General features: G+C 53.1%; 1 protein-coding gene across 5 annotated transcripts in view; it reads left to right on the top strand.

The window, feature by feature from the left end:
* Positions 1-25964, top strand: part of LOC144111213 (latrophilin Cirl-like) — a 378723-nt gene that overhangs the window by 58922 nt on the left and 293837 nt on the right. For 3 of the 5 annotated variants that reach the window (XM_077644424.1, XM_077644423.1, XM_077644428.1), the window contains exon 2: positions 11911-12028. The exons of 1 other annotated variant lie outside the window; for it this stretch is intronic. In XM_077644424.1, the coding sequence (XP_077500550.1) occupies positions 11911-12028 (118 nt within the window). The remainder of the gene's footprint in view (positions 1-11910; positions 12029-25964) is intronic. One more of the 5 variants, XM_077644425.1, reaches the window with a different exon arrangement.

The raw sequence follows: 25964 nt of genomic DNA, 5'->3' as shown, positions 1-25964 counted from the left end.
TTAAAGAGGCGGCATGCCCAGCTATACGAAGGCCTCTAGAGGTCGCTGTGTGCCGTCCCGCCTCAACCCATATTGTCCTCTATGCTCTCTCTCATCCATGCAGTAAGCGCCATGGGAATGCAACAGCCACTGCGCTCCTCCCGCAACTTTCCTCAGGCTCGGCCTGCGGTCGCTGGTGGTACAGCGTAGGAAAATCCACGGGCGCACCGGCATATAAATGCTGTGTGTACATACGTGGCGGCTCGTGTGGAGTTCGCTTTTTCCGCCCTTACTTTAGAGTCAAGGGGTAGCCGGGCGCCGAAACTCAAACAAAGCACGAAGTTCAACTTTGAGCAGAACTGTGTGTGCGCTGGGCGGTGGCTTCAAAGTAAACAATCGGGGTCGCTGGAAGCAAAGAAGACCAGGGGACGGGGTGAAAAAGATGCGACTGGGAAATGAACAAACAAAAGGCGAAAAATAACAATGAAGCGCACGAAAAAAAAAGGAGGGTGGGTGATGTCATGAAAGCGGAGAGAGCCGGGAAGAGCGCCCATGACGTGGAGAAGGCGCAGTTTGAGATGCAAATTGTCACTGATTTGCAAGTCAGCCCGCCCGCTGCCGGCGTTCGGTGCTCGAGCGCATCGCATGCATGTCATGCAATGCGGCCGCCGCGGAAAGGGAGCAGGCCATGGAGGGGGGGCAGCACCCTGCGTCTCCTCTTTTCTGGCTCTTATCGTCGGCGCTTCTTCTGGCACGAATGTATATATCGCCGGAATGAAGGAGACCTTACCGGGACTGCGCCCCCAGACGGCGCTGCTGCCCCTACAGCTTCTGCTTCGGTATACGTCCAGGGTCCTCGCCTAGCAGCAAACGGCGGAGGGAAGGCTGTGTCCAGAAGCAGAAGGCGAGAGAGAAGGGGGTCAGAAGACCTCCCTCTCATTGCAAAGGCAAGCCGCGTCTCCCTCTAGATGCGCACATACCGTCTGCATGCGAGCTCTGGCCTTGTGCGATTTAATTCGTCTGCGAGTGCCGACGCGTCGTCTGCTGCTGTTCTGTCCGCGTTTGATGATGGCCGCTGCTAAGTTCCGTGCGCGTCGCTCTTCGTAATCGATGGGTTTTATTCATGAGCGAGGCAAAAGGCAGGCCGCGCGCCCATCCAGTGACACCAATTTCGGTCCGGGCGCGGGCGGGCCCTTTCGATCAGCGCCGCCGCGATATAAGTGGGCGCCTTTAATCCGTTTGTCCCGTACTCGACATCGTTATCAGCTCTGCCATTCGAATGGGATCAAGAGAGCAGTGTTGAAAGGTCGCAACCTTTTTAGTCCCACTTAAATGGGACGCGGCGAGTTCTCCGGACTGATTCGTTTTGCCGCCGTTGTTGTCTGTATGCTTTTGAGAGCATTTGACGGGAGCAGGTCGGAGTGCTCAAGTTATATCTTACCGCCTGCAGTTCCAAAGGCGTCCCCAGTTTCGCCTCGGTCGAAGGTTTGTGAGCCCTCGAGAGCTTCTGGAGAGGTCTAAGGAGTAATTAACACCTCATTCTTACTCCCCTAACAGCGATGGTAAGTGGCCAGGGTTCTTTTCCCCATCGCGGGCGTAATAAACGCACCCCATTCTTTTCTTTCACGCGCAGCCTCATGGTGATGATAGGCAATGCTAGCATGCGCCCTTTCTTGAAAGCCGGAAGAATAATATAAAGCGTACTTTGTCCTATGTCAGCTAGAAGTACTACACCTCACCCCATAGAGCGAACAAAATATTCCGCGAGAAAACCGAGTACGAACAGAATCCACGCCTGGTCGTTTGGTCGTAAATGGATTGTTCGTTTTATTTGCCATATTAAAAGGACGTTGTACTGACTTTTGGCAATCATTTTTCTTTGTGGCAATTGAAAGCTCCTTGTTCAAGTAAATGCATACCCGGCTGCGGGGCTGAGAAACAGTAGAACAATTTAAAACTAAAATATTCGATATAGGGTTGTCCGCCGCTTAGGCGTAGAGCAGTGGCCTTCTGTGGTGGCAGTAATGAGTTTGGAATATCTCAGATGCGCTTTTTTTTAATTAAATCTGCAGTCCAAAACATTAAGGTGTATTGAAAACCACTTTCAGTAAAATACGAGTGAAGACCTCGATAACAGACACCAACAATCATTTTTGTCGGTACCAGGGCTGGCGATGGCTGCACCGCTGTCAGTTTCGTGCCTGTGTGCATTTTCGAAACACTCCAAGAAATGATAAAGGAGGAAAAAATCGTGTAAGAAACAGTAAATAGTTGCTAAAGAAGAATGTGATCGTGTTGAATATCTTCCATCAGCATTCTCTCCCCACATGGCGCTCAGTGCGGTATGTCCACCCCATGGGATAATAATAATAATAATAATAATAATAATAATAATAATAATAATAATAATAATAATAATAATAATAATAATAATAATAATAATAATAACATTATTATTGGTTTTTTGGGAAAGGAAATGACGCAGTATCTGTCTCATATATCGGCGGACACTTGAACCGCGCCGTAAGGGAAGGGATAAAGGAGGGACTAAGAGAAGAAAGAGGTGCGGTAGTGGAGGGCTCCGGAATAAGTTCGACCAACTAGGGATCTTTAACGTGCACTGGCATCGCACAGCACACCGGCGCCTTAGCGTTTTGCCTCCATAAAAACGCAGCCGCCGCGGTCGGGTTCGAATCCGGTTTCTCCGGATCAGTAGCCGAGCTCCCTAACCACTGAGCCACCGCGGCAGGTAGGGACAACATTGAGAACTGCGAAGTTTAAACGCAGCATGGTGCTACCGTCGGCACTTACCTGACTTTCTCCTGCTAATTGAAAATAGGAATTCCTGGCCAAATCACAATTTCTGTCCTTGTTATTGTCGTTGCAGAGAATTATCTATAGGAGTATGCCGATATTTTTATGCTCGTCTTCGATATTGCTGTGGTTTGGCTCCGCGCTGAATGCTATGAGTCGTGCTGTAGTGAACTGTTCTTGAACAGCGTTGTGAGCTGCTAGTTAGTCATACGTGCTATAAGGTTTGAAGTCAAATGTGCTGTCGAGCTTGGTAACAGTGCTGAACAGTGCTTTTTGCTCTATTTATGGAAATGGTACCGGATTAGGTATTTGTATCATCAGCCTACTTTTTTTGCCGTCTTTAATGCTTCATTTTTCTGATTATTTTACCTCGCGTAACGACCCCCACCCCCCACCCACCTTTCCTCACCCTCCAATTTTCAGATATATTGTGGGGGAAAATGGTCCGTTTATGCGACTAATCACGGTACTTGCCCTAAATCTGGCCTCGCGATTGTGGCGCTAGGAGTCAACGGAAAAATGTAATGTTGCCGAAGGGATTTCGATGTGTTCTCAATATGGCGAGTGTTTCACACCAGTTATAAATGTGAGCCGCTTGTTCCGTACATGAAACTCGAAAAACCGTCGCAGCAGACGACCAGGTCCCAAAGTGAGGCTCCGCAACCGGTGTCAATTTGGAAAAAGTCGGTCTGCTCAGGTGTTATGATAATGCGCGCGGTCCCCTTCTATGGCGTGAACGCCCCGCAGTTGGCGCTCTGTGCTCAGCACTGAACGCTCCTCTTTCGGGCCTTCGGGACGCGCGTTGATGCATGGGGGGGGCGGGGGGGGGGGGGGGGGCGGGCGGAGAGGCCCCGTGTTGCAGCGGCGTCCGGCCGGCGATCGCTTTCCGAGACGAGGCGGTTAATCTGGTTATCTCAACTGACCGGCGCGTTCTCGCCTGGCGCGCTGCGGACTGGTTTGGGGTTGCGCGCTTAACCGAGGCCTCTCCAGGAAGTCCTCGGGGGAAACTAATTCGGCTTTTTGTTGCCTCGCTGTGCATCGCGGCGCCGATAAGCTGCCGGAGCCGGCGAAAAAGATGGTGAGCGCGGGTTCGGCTCGTTAATTACTGGCCGACGCGGGGTTAAGGCGAGCCAGATTAACAACCGTTCGCCGGAGTTTATAAACTTCGCTTTAATTTCTTTTTTTCGCCCCCCTCGAAACTGCCGATTAAGTTGCGGAGCCCAGGCCGCGCGCATTTCGCCCCGAGGCAAAACGCTCGGCCGTCTCGTTCGGAGCGTTCCAGAGTCGCCAGGTGCCGGGGGTATTAGAAAGAGTGCTTCGCTGAAGCTGCCGTTTCAATGCGAAGATATTACGCGACAGCGTATACAGCTCGCTCGGTCGAAAAGCCGTCGGCCGTCGTAGTATTAGTAGTACTATTTGGAGTTGTCGGCACCGCGCGTAGGAAATATTCCTTCCCCGGATGCTGCACAGTACCCACACAACAAGGCCTACGCATTGGTGGCGGTGGATGGGCCCGACAGACATGCTCGCAGCCGCGACTACCAAAACAAGGAAGGCGGCAATATATCTTTAGCTATAGGTAATGCCACTGGTGATATTATTGTGTGGCTCATCGGCACCGAAACCAGATGTTCTTGTCCAGACGAGACGGTACGAAAACTCCAATGACGCCATCAGCACAGCTGCCGTAGCAACCAGAAGAGAGTCATCAGAGGACCCAATGTATACATAGACACCCAATGACCTTTAGGCTAAAAACCTATGGGGTGAAGGTATTCCTCGAAGGCCTTTCCAGCAAAGGCACGTTTTTTCACCAAAGGAGCGGAAGCTTAAAGGAGCAGCGACGCAGCTACACGCAGCAGCCCAAAGGTGAAGCAGACGTTGAGGCTTAGCACCCGCTGCTGTGCTCGAGGCGGCTGAAGTGAGTGTTTTAAAATTAATGTGGGGAATTCTGTTCATTCGTTTAGCTCAGGCAGTTTTTTTTTATTCTGATAGCCTCCGCAAAAGTACTGTAAGAGCTACTCTCATCAGCAGCAGCAGGTTTTTGTGTATTGCCTTGGCCACCAGGGGCACTCGGTGTTGCTGTAGCACTTTCACTGTCTTGAAATCTGCGCATAAAATACAAACACCCGCACCAAAAGCAAAGCCAGACACACCTTTCGTATTTAAAAAAAATATTTTCAAACATTGTTGGCTGCATATATTTTTTTATTGCTTTTACTTTTGACGTTGGATGGCACTGCGATCGTAAGTTCTGTAAGGCCGCGCCTTTGGGCTCCAATGGTCTCTGACGAGCGCCTTTGCCCCCAAGGCCCTTAGCGGCGAAGGCGCAACATTTGTGCCGTGTAGCTGCACTCCTTACGGCTTTGGATATAAGGACCTGATTCTCAAAGGCCTTTGCGGTGCCCGTGTGACAGGGCTATAAGGCATATACCGTAAACATCTTGGCCTTTAGGCTAAAGACCTTCACCGTAAAGGTCTTCAACCTAAAGGCCTTTGAGACATTTGTACTAGTTGCTAACTAGTAGCCAACGATGAGATTTAAAAAATTATTTCTCATTCACAGCTCGTATGTGGTCTTAAGCGGCCTCGATAATTTCAATTTTTTTCTTGATTCTCCCATTCCAAATAAACAGCTCGTCCATCCATTTTTTTTTCGTTATCCTTTGAATTCTGGGAGTGCCCACTGAGTGGGCATGGCAGATTCTGTCACGGCTTGTGGTACGCGCGCGGTATCGATAGTGTACCGCGTTGTAATCAAGTGTAGACCACTTTCGCCGAAGTCGAAGCCTTTAATGATCTAGAAAGGAGCGAAAAACAAAATACAGGTATCGCCATCTGCGGCCGTTTTCGCTTCGCATGTGAACGGCGTTGGTGGACACCCATTTTTATGCGGATCCCAGAGACTAGGCTTCACCGCGATTCAATGCAAGATGGCGATCACGGAGTCCTTTTCGCTGTCGACGTCTTAAATTTAAATGGAATGGCGGGAAAATTTTTAATTGATTTTCCCCAATCGTAATGCCTCGATCTTTTGCTGCTGAACAGACATCAACATGCCCAATAAGAGCCAAGTATTTTTTTGACTGCGAGCAATAAATTGGGCGGAGTTGTCCTAAGTATTTTTTGAAAAAATGATTAGGAGAGACAGAGACACAACGCAAGGCACAAGCCCAATGTTTTGACGCTGATCAAGTGATCCGTGTTGTGCCTCTCTTCTCTCAGCGAACTTGAACGGCCATTCGTGCTGATATACGCACCCGCCATAACGACTGACATCATAAGACGACACAATTAAGATTGTCTGCAGCGTGCTAAGAGTGTCGCCAGATGATTCCTGGACGTAGTAGAGGTATTGACGGCGGAAATTATATTTTTTATCAGGGCGCGTGATAGTGGAGCGATTCAAAGCCGACACTGCCTTTACATACAACGTGCTATCAGCTTTGCATGAAAGGCCAACAAGACCGTTCAAACGCGAGCAGAAAAATTTGAAAATTTTTGAATGGCGAAGCTCAGTACAAGCGCAGGTTAACTTCGCTTCGAAATCGCAAAGATTGCCCTCCAGGAATGTTAGTCAATCTACCTTGTATTTCCTGTCAGGGGACTGATATGTAAATTTCTGTTTTTGTGTTAGCATTGCGTTTCTCTTGTTCGCTTTTCGTTCGTTGCGGCTAGCACATACCAACAACGGTCTCGTTAAAACGCGCTTGGACTGAATCAAATTCCTCGAATTTCATTTTCTCTCTACCCAGTGTGGAGAAAGAGCGGGACTGTGGACCTTGCGCTTCTTTTCCCACGCTCGCAGCTGGAACCGTCCGGACAGCGCGAAGGTGACTCTCGCCTTTCGCTCATACGCCTGGCTAATGAATGATTTATGGAGTCGAGGAATCCTTTCACCCGCCGCAGAGGCGCCGCGGTGTGCGCGTGCGTTCCCGGAGCCATGAAAAATGGCCCCTGCAAATGCGTTTTCGCTGCGGTCGGTGCAGTCCTGTCTCGCGCACCCACAAAAGAATCCCGCGCAGCGAAAACCGCGGAGTGACCGCGAGGCGGCGTCAGCAGAGCCCCCCGCCGAAATGACGGACGATTCTTTTCGGCCGCCACACAATGCGAGGTAGGACAGAGTTGACTGTCGAGTTCAGGGAATGCCTCTTCTCGCCTGCTTGCGCAGCACTTTACTGCCCGCTCTCTAAGCTCGTTATCTCTCTGGGACTCGGATGCCTTCGCACCTGCTGGATTGTACGAGCCACTGGGCAGGCCCAGATGCGAATGAATCTTGCCCCGCTTCCCTCGCAGTAGGCACTGGCCAGGAGTGTCGCCGCAGAAACCGACGGCTTCCTGCACTCTCCACTTCGGTGTCGCGCTCCTCTTTCCCATGCACGCTGGCATTTCTTCTTCGTCATCGTCTCGCCGCCGACGCCGATGAAACGCGATTCGAGCCCCCTTCGAGCGACCTCCCACCCGGCAGCCGCGAGAGGCGCGCGGCGGGGCGCAGGGCTGTTAACGAGGAAACCGCGAGCTGGTTGGGTCGCCCCAGCTCGCGATCGCCGCTTGACCCGTCGCACGCGGCCGCCCTCTCGTCCAGCGCGACGCTTCTCCAGCTGCGGTGGGAACGCGCGGTTATTGATGGGCCTGCGCATTAGTCGCCAACGCGATCGCCGCCCACGGGTGGTGAGGCGCCGCCGCCGCCGCGCTACCGGTAGCGGCGCCGAGCGGGTTCGCTCGGCGACACCAACAACGCCGCCTGGCTTATAGTTCGCGGAGAGGCCATTCGTTTTGTCCGCTCGCGATTTTGTGCGCGACGTATGCGTTCGCTTGCGGCGACCCTTTTCTCTCGCCGAGAGTGGTTACCAGCGCGTCAATTTATGGCTCGTGACCAGCCCAGCCGCGCAGCTCTCGGTCGTTCTCTCGATACCTCCCCCTGCGAGATTGACTGTATCGATTGGTTACACGCGGTATCGCGCGGTATTTCGCTGTCTGAATGTTTCCACGGGCGATTACTCTGGTAACCAACCATACGTTCCGTTCGCCACGCGTCTCTCTCTCTCGGCCATTAGTCTCTCAGTGCTGGGATGTGTTATGAGAATGTGGGTGTCGTCGTCGGTCTTATTTGTTGCTTATTGCTAACTTAGTGTCTTTTTCTTTGGAGGAAACTTCCAACTGTGTTGGCTCGTAAACACCTGCCTCAAATCCCCCTCATATGAAATGCGTATCGGGCGCCGATCTCGGAGTTCGCCTCTGCGCCGTCATTCGGTACAGCGCTTAGTTCAAGCCACGGGGCGCCGCGTAGTTAGGCCTCGCTGCGGCGACTCGTGATGCGGAGAATCCCGCCGAGCCGAGCAGCGTCGATTTATAAAGCGTTCCCTTTCCGTAGTCCGGCGCGTTAATTACTCCGCGGTCGCCAGGGGGTGCCCCGTGCGCGGACCTGGCAGGTGGAGCAGTTTGCGGCGGCCGAAAGACACCGGGGGTTCATTAATCTTTATACCCTGAGTGAAACGAGCCGTGATATCCACGTGCTAACCGAATTCCCTTCCATCCCTGCGCTGTAATGAGAAAGGAAGTGTCGCTGTCGTGATCTCGCTACTTGAATTATTAAGCGCTCCGCTCGAGTCCATTACAGTCACTCTTTCTGCTACATCCGCACTCTGTTCCTGCACTTCCTTGCAACGCGTGTCCACGTAGGGATAGTCGTTTGGTAGTGGAGGGCCTCGTCCTCTCCTTTTATGGGAATTTGCTGACAGTCGCATCGGCTCTGCTGACCAACCTATAGTAAGAAGAGAGTAAGCTGCCTCCAGCGCACTCCCTTTTAGTAGGAGGGAGAATAAAAGATGGCGCTTAGGCGAGAATTTACTCCGTTTTTACTCCCATGAGGCGTTTGCAGTGTAGGAATAGCCGGAACCTAGATTTGCTCCCGGAAATGAAAACAGACAGAAAGATCCGAACGCATTGGCGGTGACGCGTCATCTAAGAGCGCCGTGATTGCAGCCTGCAACGCAGCGGGGATGATGGACCTCGCTGGGCGTGTACGAGAAATGCGGGCGGAGGTGTAACGCGGCAAGCCGCCGGACGAACAAAAACTAAACAACGGACGCATCGCGCTCGAATGGTCCTCCCTGCGCGGGCTTAGGAGGTGACGACGAAATCGGAACTTCTTTCGCGGTCGGTTTCCGCTGATTTCCCGCGAGGATCGCCCAAAATGGGGTCAGTTAGCGCAAGACGTTTGCCCCCTACTTTCCCGCCGAGCAGCGTTGCTACGAGCCTAACACACTGGCCGCGCGCGGTGCTTTGTTTCGTTGCTTCTCGGGAAGGGGAGAAGAACTACACATCTTTGTCTCGAGGCTTAGCTGCTCTCGAACTCTTTGTGTCATTTCTCTTCCCGTTCGCGTCGCATGCCGCTCGCCGGAAAAGGGTTTGGCATCTGTCTTTCCTTCGCCCCTTCCCGCACTCTTTTTTTGTTGTTGTTTCTTGTTGCCGGAGTTGCCGCAAATCCTCGGGCTCTCAAATCTCGTCTGGCAACATTTCTCTTTCCCCCCTCTTCCTCTTTCTTCCCCTCTTGGGAGGCCCGGCCAAATGCGCGTCCTTAAAGCCCAAGTGCGGCTGTAACAGGGTCGGAGTAACGAGCAGTGTATAGTTTTGTTTTTTTCTCCCGGCATTGTGCGTTGTACATGGCTGCTTGCGCGGCGACGGTGATGACGTGTACATAATAATAATTGGTTTTTCGGGGGAAAGGAAATGGCGCAGTATCTGTGTCATATATCGCTGGACACCTGAACCGCGCCGTAAGGGAAGGGTAAAGGAGGGAGTGAAAGAAGAAAGGAAGAGAGAGGTGCCCTAGTGGAGGGCTCCGGAATAATTTCGACCACCTGTGGATCTTTAACGTGCACTGACATCGCACAGCCCACGGGCGCCTTAGCGTTTTTCCTCCATAAAAACGCAGCCGCCGCGGTCGGGTTCGAACCCGGGAACTCCGGATCAGTAGTCGAGCGCCCTAACCATTGAGCCACCGCGGCGGGCACGTGTACATCCAGCAGGGGGGAACCACCACTGAGGTGTTGCAGTTGCGTAATACTCGTGCCGCTTGGAAAATAAATGAATGAAATAAATTGTATTCGGCTTTAAAACACACACAGAGCATCGAGAAACGCTTCTGATTTAGCGGAGGACAATTCCGTTTCGGCTTCGCTGGGCACTTCTTTCCGAAAGAGTTGAGCGAGTTCGTTCCTCCAGCGTCTGCCGCAGAGCTGTTGTGCTTTACTTTCGAGAGTGCGCAGCCGAACGTTGTCCACTCTTCCCGATAGCCGCCCGTTGGCGCAATACATTGTTTCGCGCCAATCCGGTTTTCCTCTCGCGGCGGCAACGGGTCATCGTCGGATCTGGGCCCGTTTGTCTCCCGCCGATGCGAGGCGGAAAATCTCGTTGAAGCCGTATATCTTCTTTGCGGGGTGAAATGTGTCCGCACGAGACGTGGGGCTTCTGAACGGACCTTTCGCTCCCCGGCTTTTGTTCTCGGGACGCTATGCGTAGATACTGTTTTCCAGGCTTTCAAGAATATATATAATATGTCCCTCTCGTTCGTTTTTATTCCTTCTTTTTTTTTGCAAATTCCGCCATCTCATTTTCTTGGTCCATTCGAAGCTTGAGCAAAAGATTAATGTCATTCTGCAGAAAATAAATTTAAAAATGGAAAAACGTTTTACACAGCTATTTCGTGCAGTGATCGCTGGTAGTTGCAATAGACCGCGCAACATATTCCGAAAGTGTTGTGCAAATGGTATAAGGAAGCATGCAGTTGTTAGTATAGCATAAAATTTCGCCTCCGGCAGGGTGACAAAGTAGATATATTTCGGATGATCTTTTATTCCATTTGCGCTGAGCGGTCTCTGAACGTTTGTGCGCGTTTTCGCGTGCCGGAGACAATACTGGCGCAACAGCGTGAGCTAACAAAGAAATGGCATCTTCCAAACTGTTGGTCAATGCACGCGCGGCAAGCAGCGGAAAGTGGGAAACGCCCAGTTAAGCGTATGAGTTGAGACATAAGGCGTTCGGCGGTCCTTTAGAAGTACGATTGAGTGTGGTTTTACGGAAGTGTGAACGCTGCGGCCAAATAATTGCCTTTCCACGCATGTCATTGAGATTTATCGCTGCGACAACCCCACTAATTGCTCGATACGTCCCTCGCGTGCGGAATCATTGGCAGATGAGTGTGTTACTTTTTTAACGGGAAAGCATTTCTTGTTTCATGAGTTACGTGTGCAGTACCTGTCGGCGGAGCGTGTCCGCGTGAACTGTCAATCATTCATTTTAGGTTCAATTAATAGAATAGCTGAATATGTAATTATGTGATTAGCATAAATGAGTGACTTAGTCACCGAGGCCATTAATTAATCGAGGAGTTAATTAATTAGTCACCGTAGTTAATCGGCTAATCAGTCAAGTACTTCACAAACTAATAGGCAATTTAAATGAAATTCTATACCAGTAATTACAGCATAATTAAATAAACACTTAAATTCAATTACGCAAACTAGGTAGCCAAAATTAAATAAACAATTAAATTGCATTACATTCAACTAGGTCGCCGATATTATTATTTAATTGTGAAATAAAATAATTGTCCAAATTCACTTCAACTAGTGAATCATTTCACGCATTAATATCCAATTTAATCATATTGATGTCACTTTAATTACTAGATTCTTTAATTAATATATTGAATTAGCTGTTATTTAATTGACTGATTCCAACGTTAGTGTGCTTACTAGATGCTCTACCAACAAGGCCCACGTTTTCGGATGTGGCAGAACCGAAGTTAGAGCGAAAACACGACTTTGAAACTGCAAAGGCACAAAGAAACGAACACGCAGCAACGTCATCGGCAGCAGTGAGAGAAATGCTTTCGCATTACGGAACCTTTTTTACGGTTGGTTTTCTTAATTTTTTATTGTCACAGAACTGCAGTGATTTTTGTTTTTTTACTGCAAATTTCTGTAACAAATGTGATACGCGCTCATCGGAGAGAACGTGATTTGGAATTACATTCAGGGGCGGAGGTGTGAATTGCTGTCCAGGTTCTGGGTCTTCGGGAACTGACCTTACCCTCGCCTCTTTCTCTTGCAGTTCGAGGATTTGTACGGATTTCCAGGCGCAGCGCAAAGTTCTCGTCCAGGGATTGCACGAGGCACCAGCACTGTGAGTCCTCGAATGTGTCTGCCTTGCTCGTCGTGCGCCATCTGGTGTAAGTGTATAGATCCGCATAAGTGCGGAGGTCACCGTTCTGTGCGGCGCCCGTTCCCTATATTACGATTTCCTTGATGTTCCCGTTCGTTCTACTCCAATGTTGTGAAAGAAAACATTGTAGTTAGAAGCAGACCTGAAAGTACGGGGCCGACGGCGGTGACGGATTGGGCCTTTTTACTGTCAAACTGTGGCAAAAGTCGACAGAAGGTACACACGCAAAACAGTACGCATCACCTCTTAACGGCGTACAAAACTGAATGAATACTCGACTTAGATTTGTCAGTGTCATATCAACTAGTCAGTTCGGTTTGGTACGCACTGCACTGCGGGGATTGGCCCCTCATAAAAATTGAGTCGCCTTTGCTGACGCGACGAGTCAGGAGACGGCGACTTCTGGGGTCTAAGACGGAGTCGTATTTGCGGGATGCTTTCGTATTTGCACTGTTATACACCACCTTAGAAAAAAATTAATGGTTAGCTGGCTCTTGATTTGGACAGAATGTCGCTTGTGTTCGTGGCTAAGTTCGCTGCTAAGAAGGCGGACTTTCTTTTTTTTTTCTCTCTCGTATGGACCCCCTGTTCCAGCACGCAGCTCAGCATTTCATGTGTGGCGCTGTTAAAGAAGCAGACGACCAAGGCGTAGGCCACGGACCATTCTAACAGTTCGCGGTCTAATTCCGGGCTACCACGCACGCAAGCATCGCATACTCACCGGTGAGGACGCGATGAAGCGGCAACTCATCGCGTGCCTCGAGTTCGCGCTTTGTCTCTCGACTGGCGCACTTATATGTAAAACTCTCGTGTGCAGGCGTACGCACATAGGCAGCGTGTCGATGAGACCCGCTCCTGAGAACAGGGTCATCGCACGCTTTCCACAGGCCGCTCCTGGACGGCGGTTTGTTTCCGCTCCTGCTTTTTCTCTGGCTGCAGACGCTTTCCTCGGTGTCCTCGACGTGCCGCTGTGCGTACGTGTCGCCTATTCGTGCGCGCTGTCGTCGGCCGCCGCAGGGCAGCCTCCGGACTCCGGCGTCGTGGATGAGCGTCGTCGATAGTGGGCGAGGAAGCCGCGGAGAGGGGGGTGCGCTCCTCGAGGCATGCGTGCGACCTCCATGCTTGATGGATGGATGGGTTAATAACGGGCTTCGGGGAGCCCTGTCGCGCCGATGAAAACGCGGAGGGCATTGGGAAACGACGCTGCGCTGCTAACGCCCGTATTCAGCATGGCGTGTAGTGGGAGGCGACCACGCTCTTTAGACATGCGAGCAGCGGTTAAGAGGAAAATAAACTGCCTTACCTATGCGCTTTAGGCTACAGCATGCAACCAGCGTGATTTATAAGTATCTGGGTGAAGAGTCTAACCAATCGTACACTCGTAAGCCGGATGCAAATGCTTACCTCGCTGCAGACGAGGAAACTGCGGCACACGCGTGTTCGCTTCTCAATTCGGCCTGAGAGTGCATTCACATACTTGACAGTGTGGCCAGAGTGTCTCTGCGAAGCGCTCTCTCCGAGCGGGCCAGCGTGGACGCCGAGGGATGTGGGGGAGGATGTTGCTGAGAGTTATAATCCGGGCCTTTCTCTCCTGCAGTGCATCCGAGGGCAGCGCATTTTTCCCGTGCGCTCCCTGAACGCGCCAGCACCTGCTGTCGGGTGGGCTCTTTTAATCCCATCTCTGCAGGGGAGAGCGCAAATGGACGTCGACGTTGCTCTACGACCGCGCTCGTTAGGCGGCCGCTCGCGCGTCTCCCGCTCTCACCCCGTTTTCATGGACTTGTGGAGAAAGGGAGATACTCGTTAAAGAGCCCACCCGCACACGTGGCGCTCCTGCTGTTGTCGGTGCTGCTAGGGGGCCGGCAACGAGCCGAGTGATTAGGACGCCCGTATGTGCGAGAATTCGTATTTGCCCCAGTGCCCCGCGGTTTCGCACTCCAAGACAAGTCTATCTCGCACCTCATCGCATTTTTCCGCACCCCACTGCTCCGCCCCGCACCTCACCCGCTGTGGAGCTTCGTGCTGTTTTATTTTGTTTTTTTTTTACTGTCTGTAGTGATGAGTGGACCCAGCACCCTTGCCCCCCGTGGATGTGTTCGGCTGAACCTGCTGCAGTTCAGAATCCTCCGCGCAAACATGCTCTCTCTCTCTCTCTCTCTATTGGGGGACCGGGCTTCCCTGCACCTGCGTGTCGCGCACACTCATGTGTTGGCACCCAGCTGAGAAGTGGTCGCCATGCAGTCCTCACGTGTCCCCATTTTTCCGTGCTTTCTGCTCGTGTTTACCACTAGGACAGTGCACAGCCTGCCTCGCGCTGCACCCGGAGGTTGGCGAGGTTCGGCGGTCGCTGAGGAGGGCGCGGGGCTTCCCGTTTCTCCCCGTACCCTTCGTCGCCCATTTGCTGCTCTCTCCACCGTCATTAGCAGCGCGCCGGCTTTACTCCTTGGTGCCCTCCACCCTTTCTCAGCGCCTGTGTTGCCACACGGTTTTCGCGCCAAACCGCAAACACCCTCTTGTGCAAACTCACCTACTGGGCCACCGAAGGGCCGGTGCGTGGTAGTTTAGCGAGAGTGTGCGCCTTGTGCGGACACGACGCGTGTAGTGGAGACCCGTCTGACCCTCGCTGAGAACGTTGCTCGAGCGACAGGCCCCTTCTGAAGCGCGATTAGTGCTGCCGGGCTGTAGCGTCGCGTCATCGTGGCGTATCGTCCTGCCAAGGTAAGGTCCCTCTATTGGTTTCTGTTTCTGGTTAAGGCCCAGCTATCAGGCGCCCGTTAGTGGCTTCCGCCGAGTAGTCCACGTAACACGCCACCTGGCAACTGTGGCAAGTAGTAGAAGAGCGAAACGCCTCATGCCATGGCGAGAACGGAGGAATGCACAACTGGAAGATGGCTGCCACAGCAAGATCCTGGAGGAGGGCGGAGCTGCGCTCAAATTTCCCATTGCCGACTGTCGAAAGCGCCTCAATTGAAGTATACCTTGGAGGAAATGCGCTAGGAATTGTCTATGCAGGTCTTGGGTCGACACTAGTCTGTTTTCCTATGATGATATTCTGAGTGGAAAGTACACTGTGCAATAGATTCGTCTGCCGAGTTTAGTTTATCGTGTCTCATTTGAACTGAGGATGAAGGACACGGACTCCACGAAAGTTTATGAAGTGCACCTTTTCGCTTTGTTCTATTCGTGCGTCTGATTTGTCGTCTTGTCATTCTTACCACGTCCCTCGCCTCCAAACCCAACGAAATTATTTCGTTGAGAGGAGCTTCGACAGGTATTCGGGTGACAAAAGTAAAATATCTTTAGCTCTCCAAATGTGTTTAAAGCAATCCCTCTAGGGCAGTAAGATTTTAACTAATAGCGGCACGGTTGCTATTGGGCGGCTGCTAATGACAATTACTCTTGCTTTCAGGTATGTAAGTGTGCAACCAGTATCGAGACATCCGGTAACGCATGAACTCACCCGAATCTCGTAACCTGTACTGAGGTGGCCACTGGGGCATTTGCTTACACGACCGAGCATGCTGTAGGGCTGGCTGGTGCGCCTCGTTAAATCGGCTGTCAACGCTCTTATTCCTCTCTCACACGGGCACCGCCAAGGCCTTTGAGAATCACAGTCCTTAGTATCCAAAGCCTTAAGGAGTGCAGCTGCACGGCACAAATGTTGCGCCTTTGCCGCTAAGGGCCTTGGAGGAGAAGGCGCCCATACGAGACCTATGGAGCCCAAATGCGCGGCCTTCGAGAACCTGCGATCGCAGTGCCGTCCAACGTGAAAAAGTAAAAGCAATGAAAAAATAGATGCAGCCAACAATGTTTGAAAACATCTTTTAAAAATACGAAATGTGTGTCTAGCTTTGCTTTTTGTACGGGTGTTTATATCTTATGCCCAGATTTCGGGACAGTGAAAGTGTTGCAGCGACACCGAGTGCCCCTGGTGGCAAAGGCAATACACAAAATGTGCTGTTGCAGTTCTTCCAAGGAAGCAATTAGGATGAAAAAAAATTGCCTGAGCTCAACGAATGAACAAACTGCCCCACTTTAATTTTAAAACACTCACTTCAACCGCCTCGAGCACAGCAGCTGGTACCAAGCCTCAACGGCTGTTCCGGAAACCTTTGGGATGCACCGTGTAGCTGCGTCGCTGCTCCTTTAAGCTTTCGCTCATTTGGTGAAAAAAAGGTGCCTTAGCTGGAAGGGCCTTCGAGGAATGCCGTGTGACAGGGGTATAAGCCGCTTCCTCCAGGTCGCGTGTGCGGACATTGCGTTCTTTATTTCATGTTGTTCCATTCGTATTCGGAATCCCTGTCCATTCGTATTCGGAATCCCTGGAGTCTGCCAGCTGGCGCAGGCCCCTGGACTTCCTCAGGATTTCTTGGTCGGCCATTTCCGACCGCACTGGTTGCGTAGTCTTCACTGAAATCGCTCGACCGGCACGTCGTCGGTTGACCACGCTGGTTGACTGCGTGTTGCCGCGCCGTCAGGTTGGGCCTCACGAGGCTGGCAGGACGTGTCATGGCAGAGTCTGAATGAATTTTTTGGTGGGAAGGTGTTCGAGTTTTTATAGGGCGATATATCACGCTCTGGAAGAGGGCAGTTTTATTGGAGGCAGCAACAGGCGCTTATAAGAAACAGTAAGTTGAGTTTATAGACGATCCTCGCCCGCACCACTGATGCATCGCGGGCAGAAGAAAATGATAGGAAAAGTAAAGTATAATAAACCGATCTACCGTCGGAACTAAGAAATTGAATTTAAAGAGAATAAAGAAAAAGAGAAAGTGGGAAGACGGGAAAAAATGGGAGGGGGGAATAAGATATGTACGGCAAAAATCGTCCGCATAAATACCGCAAATTGCCCGAAGCTTGCGATTTCGTGAGTGGCTCGTATACACGCTGACTGCGACAGACGCCTCGCTTGCAAGTTCGACACGCATCTCGCCGTTCATTTGATCCGCTGGGCTCCTCGACAGTGGCTCAGTGGTTCCGGCGCTCGGCTGATGACCCGAAAGACGCGGGTTCGATCCCGGCCGCGACGGTCGAATTTCGATGGAGGTGAAATTCTATAGAGGCCCGTGTGCTGTGCGATGTCAGTGCACGTTAAAGAACCCCGGGTGGTCGAAATTATCCGGAGCCCTCCACTACGGCGTGCCTCATAGCCCGAGTCGCTTTGGTACGTTAAACTATAACAACCAGACCATTTGGTGCGCTGGCTGCAGATGCGAACTTTTTTTTTTTCAGTGCTACGGCGCGTTGTCGTCAACTACACGTTCCGAACCGGATTGATCGAAAACCGATCCCGGGCGATCGGGAGCCGCAGAGGCGAGCTAATCCCGTGTGGCCTCGCCCACCGCCATTCATGCGCCAAACGCCGCCGCCATCTGTCTGGCGGCTGTCAACCGTGAGTGAGGCGTTCGTTGCGTGACGGGCCGCCTCCTTGGGGGGAATCCGGAGGCTAGCTGCGACAGAGGATATCGGCGGGCGTTGCCTCGTGAAACGAAAGGCGATCGCGCAGTGGGAGGACCGGTGACTCCTCCGAAATCCCACCTGGGACATATCGGCCCCGGGGTGTCGTCGCGCCTGACGCGGCCCGGTGGGCGACGCTCTATCGGGCGTGACCGGCCTGCTGCGGGGCGATCTGTCCCGGGGCGCGCACGGGGTCTGCGGGACAAAAAGCCAACGCTCCGCTCCCGCGGGGTGTAGCGAAGGCTGGCTGCTCTATACTGTGACGCGAACCCCTGCTGCCACTGACACTACTGAGCAGTTATCCCCGCAGAGGGCAGCAGAAGTAAGAGCCATAATCCCCCCCACCCAAGTGACCACAGTGTGAGCCGCATAGCGTTCGCCGCCTTATCCCTGTTTTCGCCAGTCATTGCCTTACTAAGTGTGCCTAAAAGTTAATTGTGCAGAGCAAGTTACTCAATATGTGGCGCTCTTCGAAACACTTTTCGCGCTTGACATGCTGAGTGTGCTACACTGGGCACGAAACGAGGACGCAAAAAATTTACCATGGAACTTCAGGAACTTACATGGGAGTAACTCAATTCCATTTGCATTCCTGAAGCATTGCAATTTATTCTAATTCTATTTTGCTAATGCTATATCTATGGATGCCGAGTGGTCCAGCTCTTCATCCTTACGAACAAGCCGTCCCGGAGCTGTAATTACTGGATTGGTTAACCGAGCGCAGATGCCCATGAAGCTTTTAGGGCGTCTTCTATTCTCATGGCATCCGTGGCGATGCAAGGTCAAGAATGGTTGGTTAAACCACGGTTCTGTATGCTTTCGTGGCGCTCTATATATAAAAATTGGCTGCGGTTTAGCTGTGGTTAAACCTCGAGTAACGCGATAGCTACATCTGTCCGGGTGGAACTCGCTCTGTCGAATTGTAAAGTCAGTCTTTCGCCGCTCCATTTCGCTGGGCATTCCTTTTTCATCTTCGTCCCACTTGACACGGCGCATGCGCACAGCGGTTGCGCGCCGTGCCGCCGGCAGCAGCAGCTGCTCCGCAGCACGTGACCAACGGCCATACCACATGATCAACCCACGTGACCAACGTCGCCGCCACGGAGCTCAAATGGTGCCACGCTGAAGGCTCGAAGAGGTGGCGTAGTGTAGCTATCGCTACAAAAGAGAAACGGTACTGATACGCCGTACTGCTAGCTTCGTCAGCAATTGGAACGTGTGAAACTTTTGAAAATTGGTTTTTGAGGAAAGGAAATGGCGCAATAATTGTATCACATCTCGATGGACACCCGAACCGTGCCGTAAGGGAAGGGATTAAGGTGGGAGTGAAAGACGAAAGGGAGATAGAGGTGCCGTAGTGGAGATCTCCGGAATACTTTGGACCACATGGGGATCTTTGTCGTGCACTGACATCGCACAGCACACGAGCACAGCATCCTTACATCGCGCACCAGCCTTTGCGTTTGAAAATTGAGCCTCCACCGAAACGCGACCTCCGCGGCCGGGTTCCAACCCGGGTACTCCGGCTCAGTAGACGGGCGCTTTTGCAATAGGGGGACACCAACCAACGTGAGCGCCGTCGAGATGCTCAAGGACTGAGTTCTGCCGAGTTGTATATGTTCACGTTGCGGATGTCTTGACGATGCCCTTTCCTCGCATTCCTGTGGTTCCGGTGGCATAACCTCGAACAGCCCCGAAATGTTTCCGCTCTGTATGCTCTCTACAGAAGCGCTGTCCCCTCGCGTGCGTGCTGAATTGTTTCTGGCGCGTTTCTGTTCACTCACTGGCCCTGCGCGTGGAACGGCGACAGTTTTGTGCGCGCTGTTCGTTTCCCGTGCAAAATCCACTTTCGCGGAACGACCCCATCGCTCCCGAAGTGCTTCTCCCTCTGCGAGCTCGCATGCAGCTTTTGTTGCCCCGCGTCTCGCTTTCGCCGAATGGTCGCAGCCCGGGAAATGGTCCCGTAATGAGATAGACGCGCTACAGCTGCACCGTATGACGCCTGTGTTAGGGGTGGGTCGCAGCACTCCGCCGTAAGCACGAAGACGTGCGGCTGTCACGTCTGCAGGGTTTTTAAAAGCGCCCTTTAGGGATCGCTGCGTGTCGTGAAATAAAAAAAAAGAAAAAAGGAAACGCGCGCCCTGTCTGATGTGTATGCGCACGCCGCAATGGCGCCCGGAATTTATTGCGATGGCGCGGTAGAACGACCGCCTTTTCGAAGAGGCTTCAACGCGCTGTTCGCCGTCGCGCGGGGTCGGACGGGGCACCCACGAGTACAACGGCGTCGGCGCGCGCTCTCGGGTCATTCCGGCCGAATGCGTGCACATCAGTCTGGGAAGAACGCTCGCGGAACCGTTTTCCGCAGACCGGGGTGACTTTGCGGTGCCTGCGCGACTTGCCATTGTGTCGTGTCTTTGCCGCTCGACTGATGGGCAAATGTGGGCTTTTAATATATGCGCTTTGTTTCCGCGCTGTTCGCGGTGGCCTCACCCGTCACAGTGTCGCTCTCGTGACGTCACATCTTGTGCATTAGCCGCTCTGGTGAAACCATTAATTCGTCCATCAAAGATACACCAACGTGCACGGCGGGGAAATTAGCCTCAGCACTTATAGGTGCTTGACGGCTGAATGAGTGCGAGACACGCGTGCGCGCTGAAATCCCATGCACCACGACTCTCTCAATGCGTGAGTGATTAAATCTCTCTATCGTAGCCGGTTACCAGGACGTCACAAGCCGGTGAAATCACAGTGAGCTTTGCAGTGCAGTCACTGCAGCGCACGTACATCTCTCGTATACGGTCTCGATTAAGTGTAACACCATCGTGCGCGCAGAAGCTCAACAACGCGTGTGCATGTATCAGACTGATGACAGATGCTTTGCTGTCGAGGGTCTTACACCGCTTAGCGGCGCAGTGCAGGTGTTCGTTCGGATACTGCACATGTTGAGCCCTCCGAAGCGTAAATTCCGTCGCGTGGGAGAGAAAGCAGGGCCGGCCGGTACTCCGTGCGGCTGGTGTGGGGCTTCGCAGACGGCTGGTGCGCACAAAGAGGTGCCTAAACGTGTGCCCCAAGTGAGACTCAGATGCGTGCTGTACGGATCCAGGAAGCGGTGCCTTGCGCGACAACATCGCACAAACGGCGCGCATGTCACCATCGTGAACACAGGCGCCGGCTCTGACCACCCGCCGCGTCGCTAACGGCTCCCGCGTAACTGCCGGCACCACGGAATGGTCAGCAGTGAATCACGCGGAGGAGACACCCCGCCTGCCTGGGCGCCGTGCAGCTTCCCGTTACGGGCGACTCGACTTGGTTCCACCCACGATGTAGCCGAGACGGCAGAAAGGGGGAGGGGACTCACTGGGGCCTATCGTTTCCCTGTTCAGCTTTTTTTTTTCTTCCCAACTATCAACCGAGCTCGCTGGTCGTGCCACTGCAGTTGCGTGCGGTGCTCGTCGGAGCAGCGACGCGCGCTGCACCGCGCCGCCTTTCCGGTGTTGGTTTGTCGTGGTGGCCTCTCCTCGACGTTCGAAGAGTCTCCTATTACACTTTTGCGCCAGTGCCGCTTACAGATGAGCAGACGCACGTCCGGAATCACCAAAGCGAATGATTGGTTATCAGGAAAATGGGAGGCGCAGTAATTGTCTCACTTCTCGGTGGACACCTCCGTGAGGGAAGGGAGAAAGGTAACAGAGAGATATGCGTGTAGTACAGTGGAGGGCTCCAGAATAATTTCCACCACCTGGAGTTATTTAACCTGCACTCACGTCGCGCAGCAGACGGGCATCTTTTGCATTTCGTCTCCATGGAAACTCACGGCACGTGACGAGGGTGTTTACAGTCTTGAGAAGAGCCGTGGCCATGCAACCGTCGAGCCTTGCTTTCATGCGAGGAGAAAACGCGGGACAATGTGTCTTCCGACTGCGCACGAAAATGCGTGCCTGCTGGATGGAATGAGCCCCGGCTTGTGACGCGGTGCACGGCCCCGAGACCCTCTGCTTCCGCCTCTGGGGACGCCTCTTCTCTCCCGCTTTCTCACGCGTCTTCCTCAATGCCGTCAAGTGTAGAGGAACGGTGGAAGCCCGTCCAGAGAGGAGCGCGACTCACGTCGAGGTTTAACTCGCGGAGTTTGGATGCCACTGCTGTCGCATCGCGGCCCACCAGTGAACGAGGTCTCGAAGCAGCTGTCCACTGCACGCAACTGCGCCTTGCGCCGGACGCCGAGGCAGTTCGCGCACACCGGGGCTGCTGTCCGCGCCAGGCGGGCGTCGACGCGCCGCTGGTTCATTTTTAATGTCCCGCTCGCGGTAGCGCGGCGTCTCGGCCATCGTCCCCAGCTGACAGCGGGCTGCGTCAACGTCCTCCGCTCGCGCTGCACTTCTCTCGCTACGTTTTCTGCCTCGCTCTCATTTATTTAGCGCCCACTGCCGCACGTCGTCCGAGCCGAAATGCTGTTAGTCCGGTGCCAGCGTGCTTCCGGTTGGACTCAGCTGCGCTCGCATCGGTTTGCCTTCCGCCTCCTTGGCTGGACCTCTGGGGTGGCTGCGCGGAGTCCCGTCCGCAACCCATTCAGTGTGAGAAGAGTGATGAAAATTGAGTCAGCGCAACGTGCAGAGAAAGCTTTCGTCGCTGAGTGCAAAATGTGCACTTGTGAACGCGATCAGTGGAAACATTTTCCCACGCGTTCGGACCTCAACCGTTGCGCAGCAGGAACCGCGACACCTGTAAGACCAGCGTCCCGCGCAGCCTCCCATCCCCAACCTCGCGTGGATCATGTGTCTCCACAGGTGACGTGCAGGGCGCATGCAGAGTGTTTCACCTGAGATTTTGCACAGTTTTTAAATATAGGCCTTTTAAGTTAGAAAAGGGCACAGCATTGTCAGCGGTGTAGTACATCAGAATACAGCTAGGGCGTGCTAACTGACAGGCTGCATAACTAATATTGAATAGTTAACTTTTTAACTGCTACTGTTAAGCTCTTTATTTATTGAGAAACCTGTAGCCCACCGTCAATAACATTCATATCACTTTTCAGCATTTTAAAATCCGTTTGCCCTTTGCTGTGTGGCCTCAGAAATTTTGCCTATTTCGACGAGTTACGTGCACTGGAGAGGTTGCTTCGCCTGCAAGCTTCTCGAAAGTATTCTGGCGCGATGTAGGAAACATTTGCACAGACTTGCGAGCGAGCCAGAAAAGTTTCGTCTCCTGCGTCACTCGAAGAGAAGGAGAGGAGAGGAAAACTTCCAGTTTTCGTGCGTATACGTGCAGACACGCCCGCGCAAGGCGAGGAAGACGTCGGGCCGAGATTTACGCCCGTGTCGTTGCGACCATTAAAGCACCCCCCTCCCTCCATCGGCGGACGCTGCGGCAGTTTCGCGCGCTCCGCATCCGCTTTCGCTCTCCGCTCTGTTTGTGTCCTCCTGTGTCCGTATCTCTCCGCGGCTGTTCTCCCACTCCGCTTCCTGCACCGGGGCGGAGGAGATGTTTTCCCATACCTGCGCACGCCTCGCTGCTGCCGCCCTGTGCGCGACCGACGGGCGCTTCGCTGGTCGAGGCACCCCCTTCATGTGGTGGGTGAGAGAACGGAAAAGGAGAGTTCCCTCCGTATAAAGCATTCACTTACCGGAATCACTGGTTGTGGAATTAGGCAGAGAATAGCCACACCTCTGCAGACTTTCTTCGAACTCGCGAGAAAGCGCAGGGAGCTCCGAGCAGTGGAAACCTGTGTTGCGCGCTGGATAATTATCCGTCATTTTCGGAAGAATTCAAAGAAAAGAATGCCACCGCTGTAGCTACGTCGTTTCTTTGTTTTCCTGGCTTTCGCATTCTTTCTCTATGTGTGTTGTGTGTGTGCGTGTGCTGACTGCGTTTCAAGACCGTGAACATGCAGCGATAGCTCTTTCATTGTAAAAGTACCGTTTCTGCTGCACTACTACGGTGGGCTGTTACCAAGTGCACCTGGAACCTCTGCAGAAAATGCTGATACTCTAGGTCGCGGGAGTGGTTCGTCTCATCTTGTACGCACGTATTTTGTTGCCGTTTTGCCGATGCTTGTTTCGCGAGACAGATGTGTGTGTGTGGTTCCCGGAGGTGTGTCCATCGTTTACCACGCGTTTTGCTGTTTTGAGTGTAGTGAGCGAGACGGCGGATAACGGCGCTATCAAATCCCTGATTCTATTTGTTTTTTTTTTTTCAGAATCAGGAACATATCCAAAAGGGGAGAATTAAGCATGCGACGTTCGGTCGCTGTTCTCTGTCCATTCAGCTGTTGGCGTCGTAGCTTAGTCATTCGCACCGCGTTCGCGTCTCTGCGCATAATACGCGTGCTCTCAGAGTGTCTGCCTTCCCTTTTTTAGATTTAATTGACCTGCGACTTTTCGTTGCTTCTTTCCGCGCTCGCGAGCTTGTTTGTCGCCCGACGTTTACGACTGGGTCCGCGAGAGGCGGCAGTCCCTTTCCCTTGTCCGCGGCGATCGTTAAACGGCCGTCTCGCGCCTCTCGTGAGCGCTCGCTTCCTGTCCGGCGCGGCGGGAAAATTTACGCGCCGCTGCGCGCTCGCGTCGAAGTGGCCCGACGTTTATGCCTCGGCGGGGTCCGTGCAGCGGCCAGGGCGTGTAACGGCCACTTGGCGCGGGCTCAAGTCCAGCTCGCTGACTTCTTGGCAGGGCATTCGGGAGGACAGCGTTCCGACGCTCGCCGTCAAGTGGACACCGGAACGGGGCGGGGGCCGTTCTTTCCCCCGCTACACCATGGGGCGGTGTTTAAAAGCGCCCTTCGAGCGGAGACAGGTAAAAGCGTCGTGCGATGATTTTTGCTGCTCTTTTCTTTGAAGCGGCTACATTTCTGGTTACTTCACACCTTTTCACGTCCTAGATTGTCCTTATGGCCCTGGCGTGGGCAATACATGAGGGGCGCTAGCAGAGGCTGCCATATTTTGCATCTGCCTAAACGCCATTTTGTCAGGGATGGGTGTGCGTGCCACGTGTAAGCAGTGACTGGTGACCATTTGCTGGTCTCGGATCCTAGTTGGTGACACGGAATGTCAGGAAAGCTTTCACCGCCACCACCCAGAAGTATCCGCGACTTATGTCCTCAGCACCGTGACTTCCTAGATGCCAGCTGAAGTTGTGAAATACAGTACAAATTTCCGGTATAGTCCATATACTGCCGACGTCGCCTCGGTTGCATCGCAGAATGTCCGCCGTCGCGCGCTTGAGTCTGAGGCGGTTGGAAAATTCGGCTGTTGACTGTTTTGCGGGACATTAAAACTTCTACTCCGTGTGATGCCAGGCGCAGTCAACGAACCAACGTTTTTGGTTTGTGAGACCGAAGGCTCCGCCTTCCGCACTGTGCGGGTGGACCCGCACTTTTAAAGCTTATCATCACGTGACATTGAAATCGGACCCCTCCCCCTCGCATACACGCACATACGCACACTTACACACACAGAACATTATCTAAGATCCTTCGTAGGAAAAAAAGGAATGGTCCTAGCTGTCTTCGTGGCTGGTGGTAAGTGTCCTCCGGCCGCCGCCGTGGCTCAGGTGTTATGCTGCTCGGCTGCTAACCCGAAAGACGCGGGTTCGATCCCGGCCGCGGCGGTCGCATTTCGATGGAGGCGAAAGTGTAGTGGCCCGTGTGCTGTGCGATGTCAGTACACGTTAAAGAACCCCAGTTAATCGAAATTATGTGGAGCCCTCCTCTATACGGCGTCCCTCACAGCTCGGCTCGCTTTGGGGCGTTAAACCCCCATAAACCAAACCAAACCTCCAGCGTGGAGTTCACGGCTCTGCAGGGCCGAATTTCTCGCAGAATTCATCTCCTATCAGACGAGCTACCCGGCCGGATAGACTGAAACGTCGCAAATACAAATAGCTGCGATAAATGGCGTGCACGTTCCGTTTCCAAACATAGCAATCCGCGTATAGCGCACATGTGCCCGGACGGAATGATCGGAAGCACAAACTACGTTGTGCATCAGCGACGGTACACGCTCTCTCCGCGGATCCCTTTCGCTGTCGTCGCCGGCGGGTCTGGTAGCAGTCGGCATCCGGGGGTCTCGGAATGTTTGGCAGCCGCTCCAGGTCGGAGTGGAAGTAATAACGCACGCACAGCGCACTACGCAGGAGTGTAGCGCGCGGCTGACGCGTAGTCGCAGAGAAGCGGCCCGCGGTTGCGGATGCCTGGGTGCCGCGTATATATAGTGCGCACTCCGAGCACGGATGGCCGGGGTCTCCCCGCCGGAGCGCAAACAGTCCGCGCGAGGACACGAGGCGGCCGAGGAATGCAGCGCGCGGTTTGCTCCCTGTTTGTGCCCCGAGTTGAGGGGCCCGGATTGCCAGAAACTTATCACGCGATAGCAGAGCAAGTTGAGCGAGCGAGCACTAACTTCTGCGTTGCATTCCTTGTGCTGAGCGCTCTCTGCTGTCTCGCGTGTTACCCCCCTTAAAAACTCCCAGCGGCGCTCATATCTGCAATCATGTTTCAGT

The sequence above is a fragment of the Amblyomma americanum genome, chromosome 11, assembly GCF_052857255.1.
Source record: "Amblyomma americanum isolate KBUSLIRL-KWMA chromosome 11, ASM5285725v1, whole genome shotgun sequence".
In the NCBI taxonomy this organism is placed as follows: Eukaryota; Metazoa; Arthropoda; class Arachnida; order Ixodida; family Ixodidae; genus Amblyomma; species Amblyomma americanum.
Note: the sequence above shows the minus strand (reverse complement) of the source record. Positions and strands in the feature narration are given on the sequence as shown.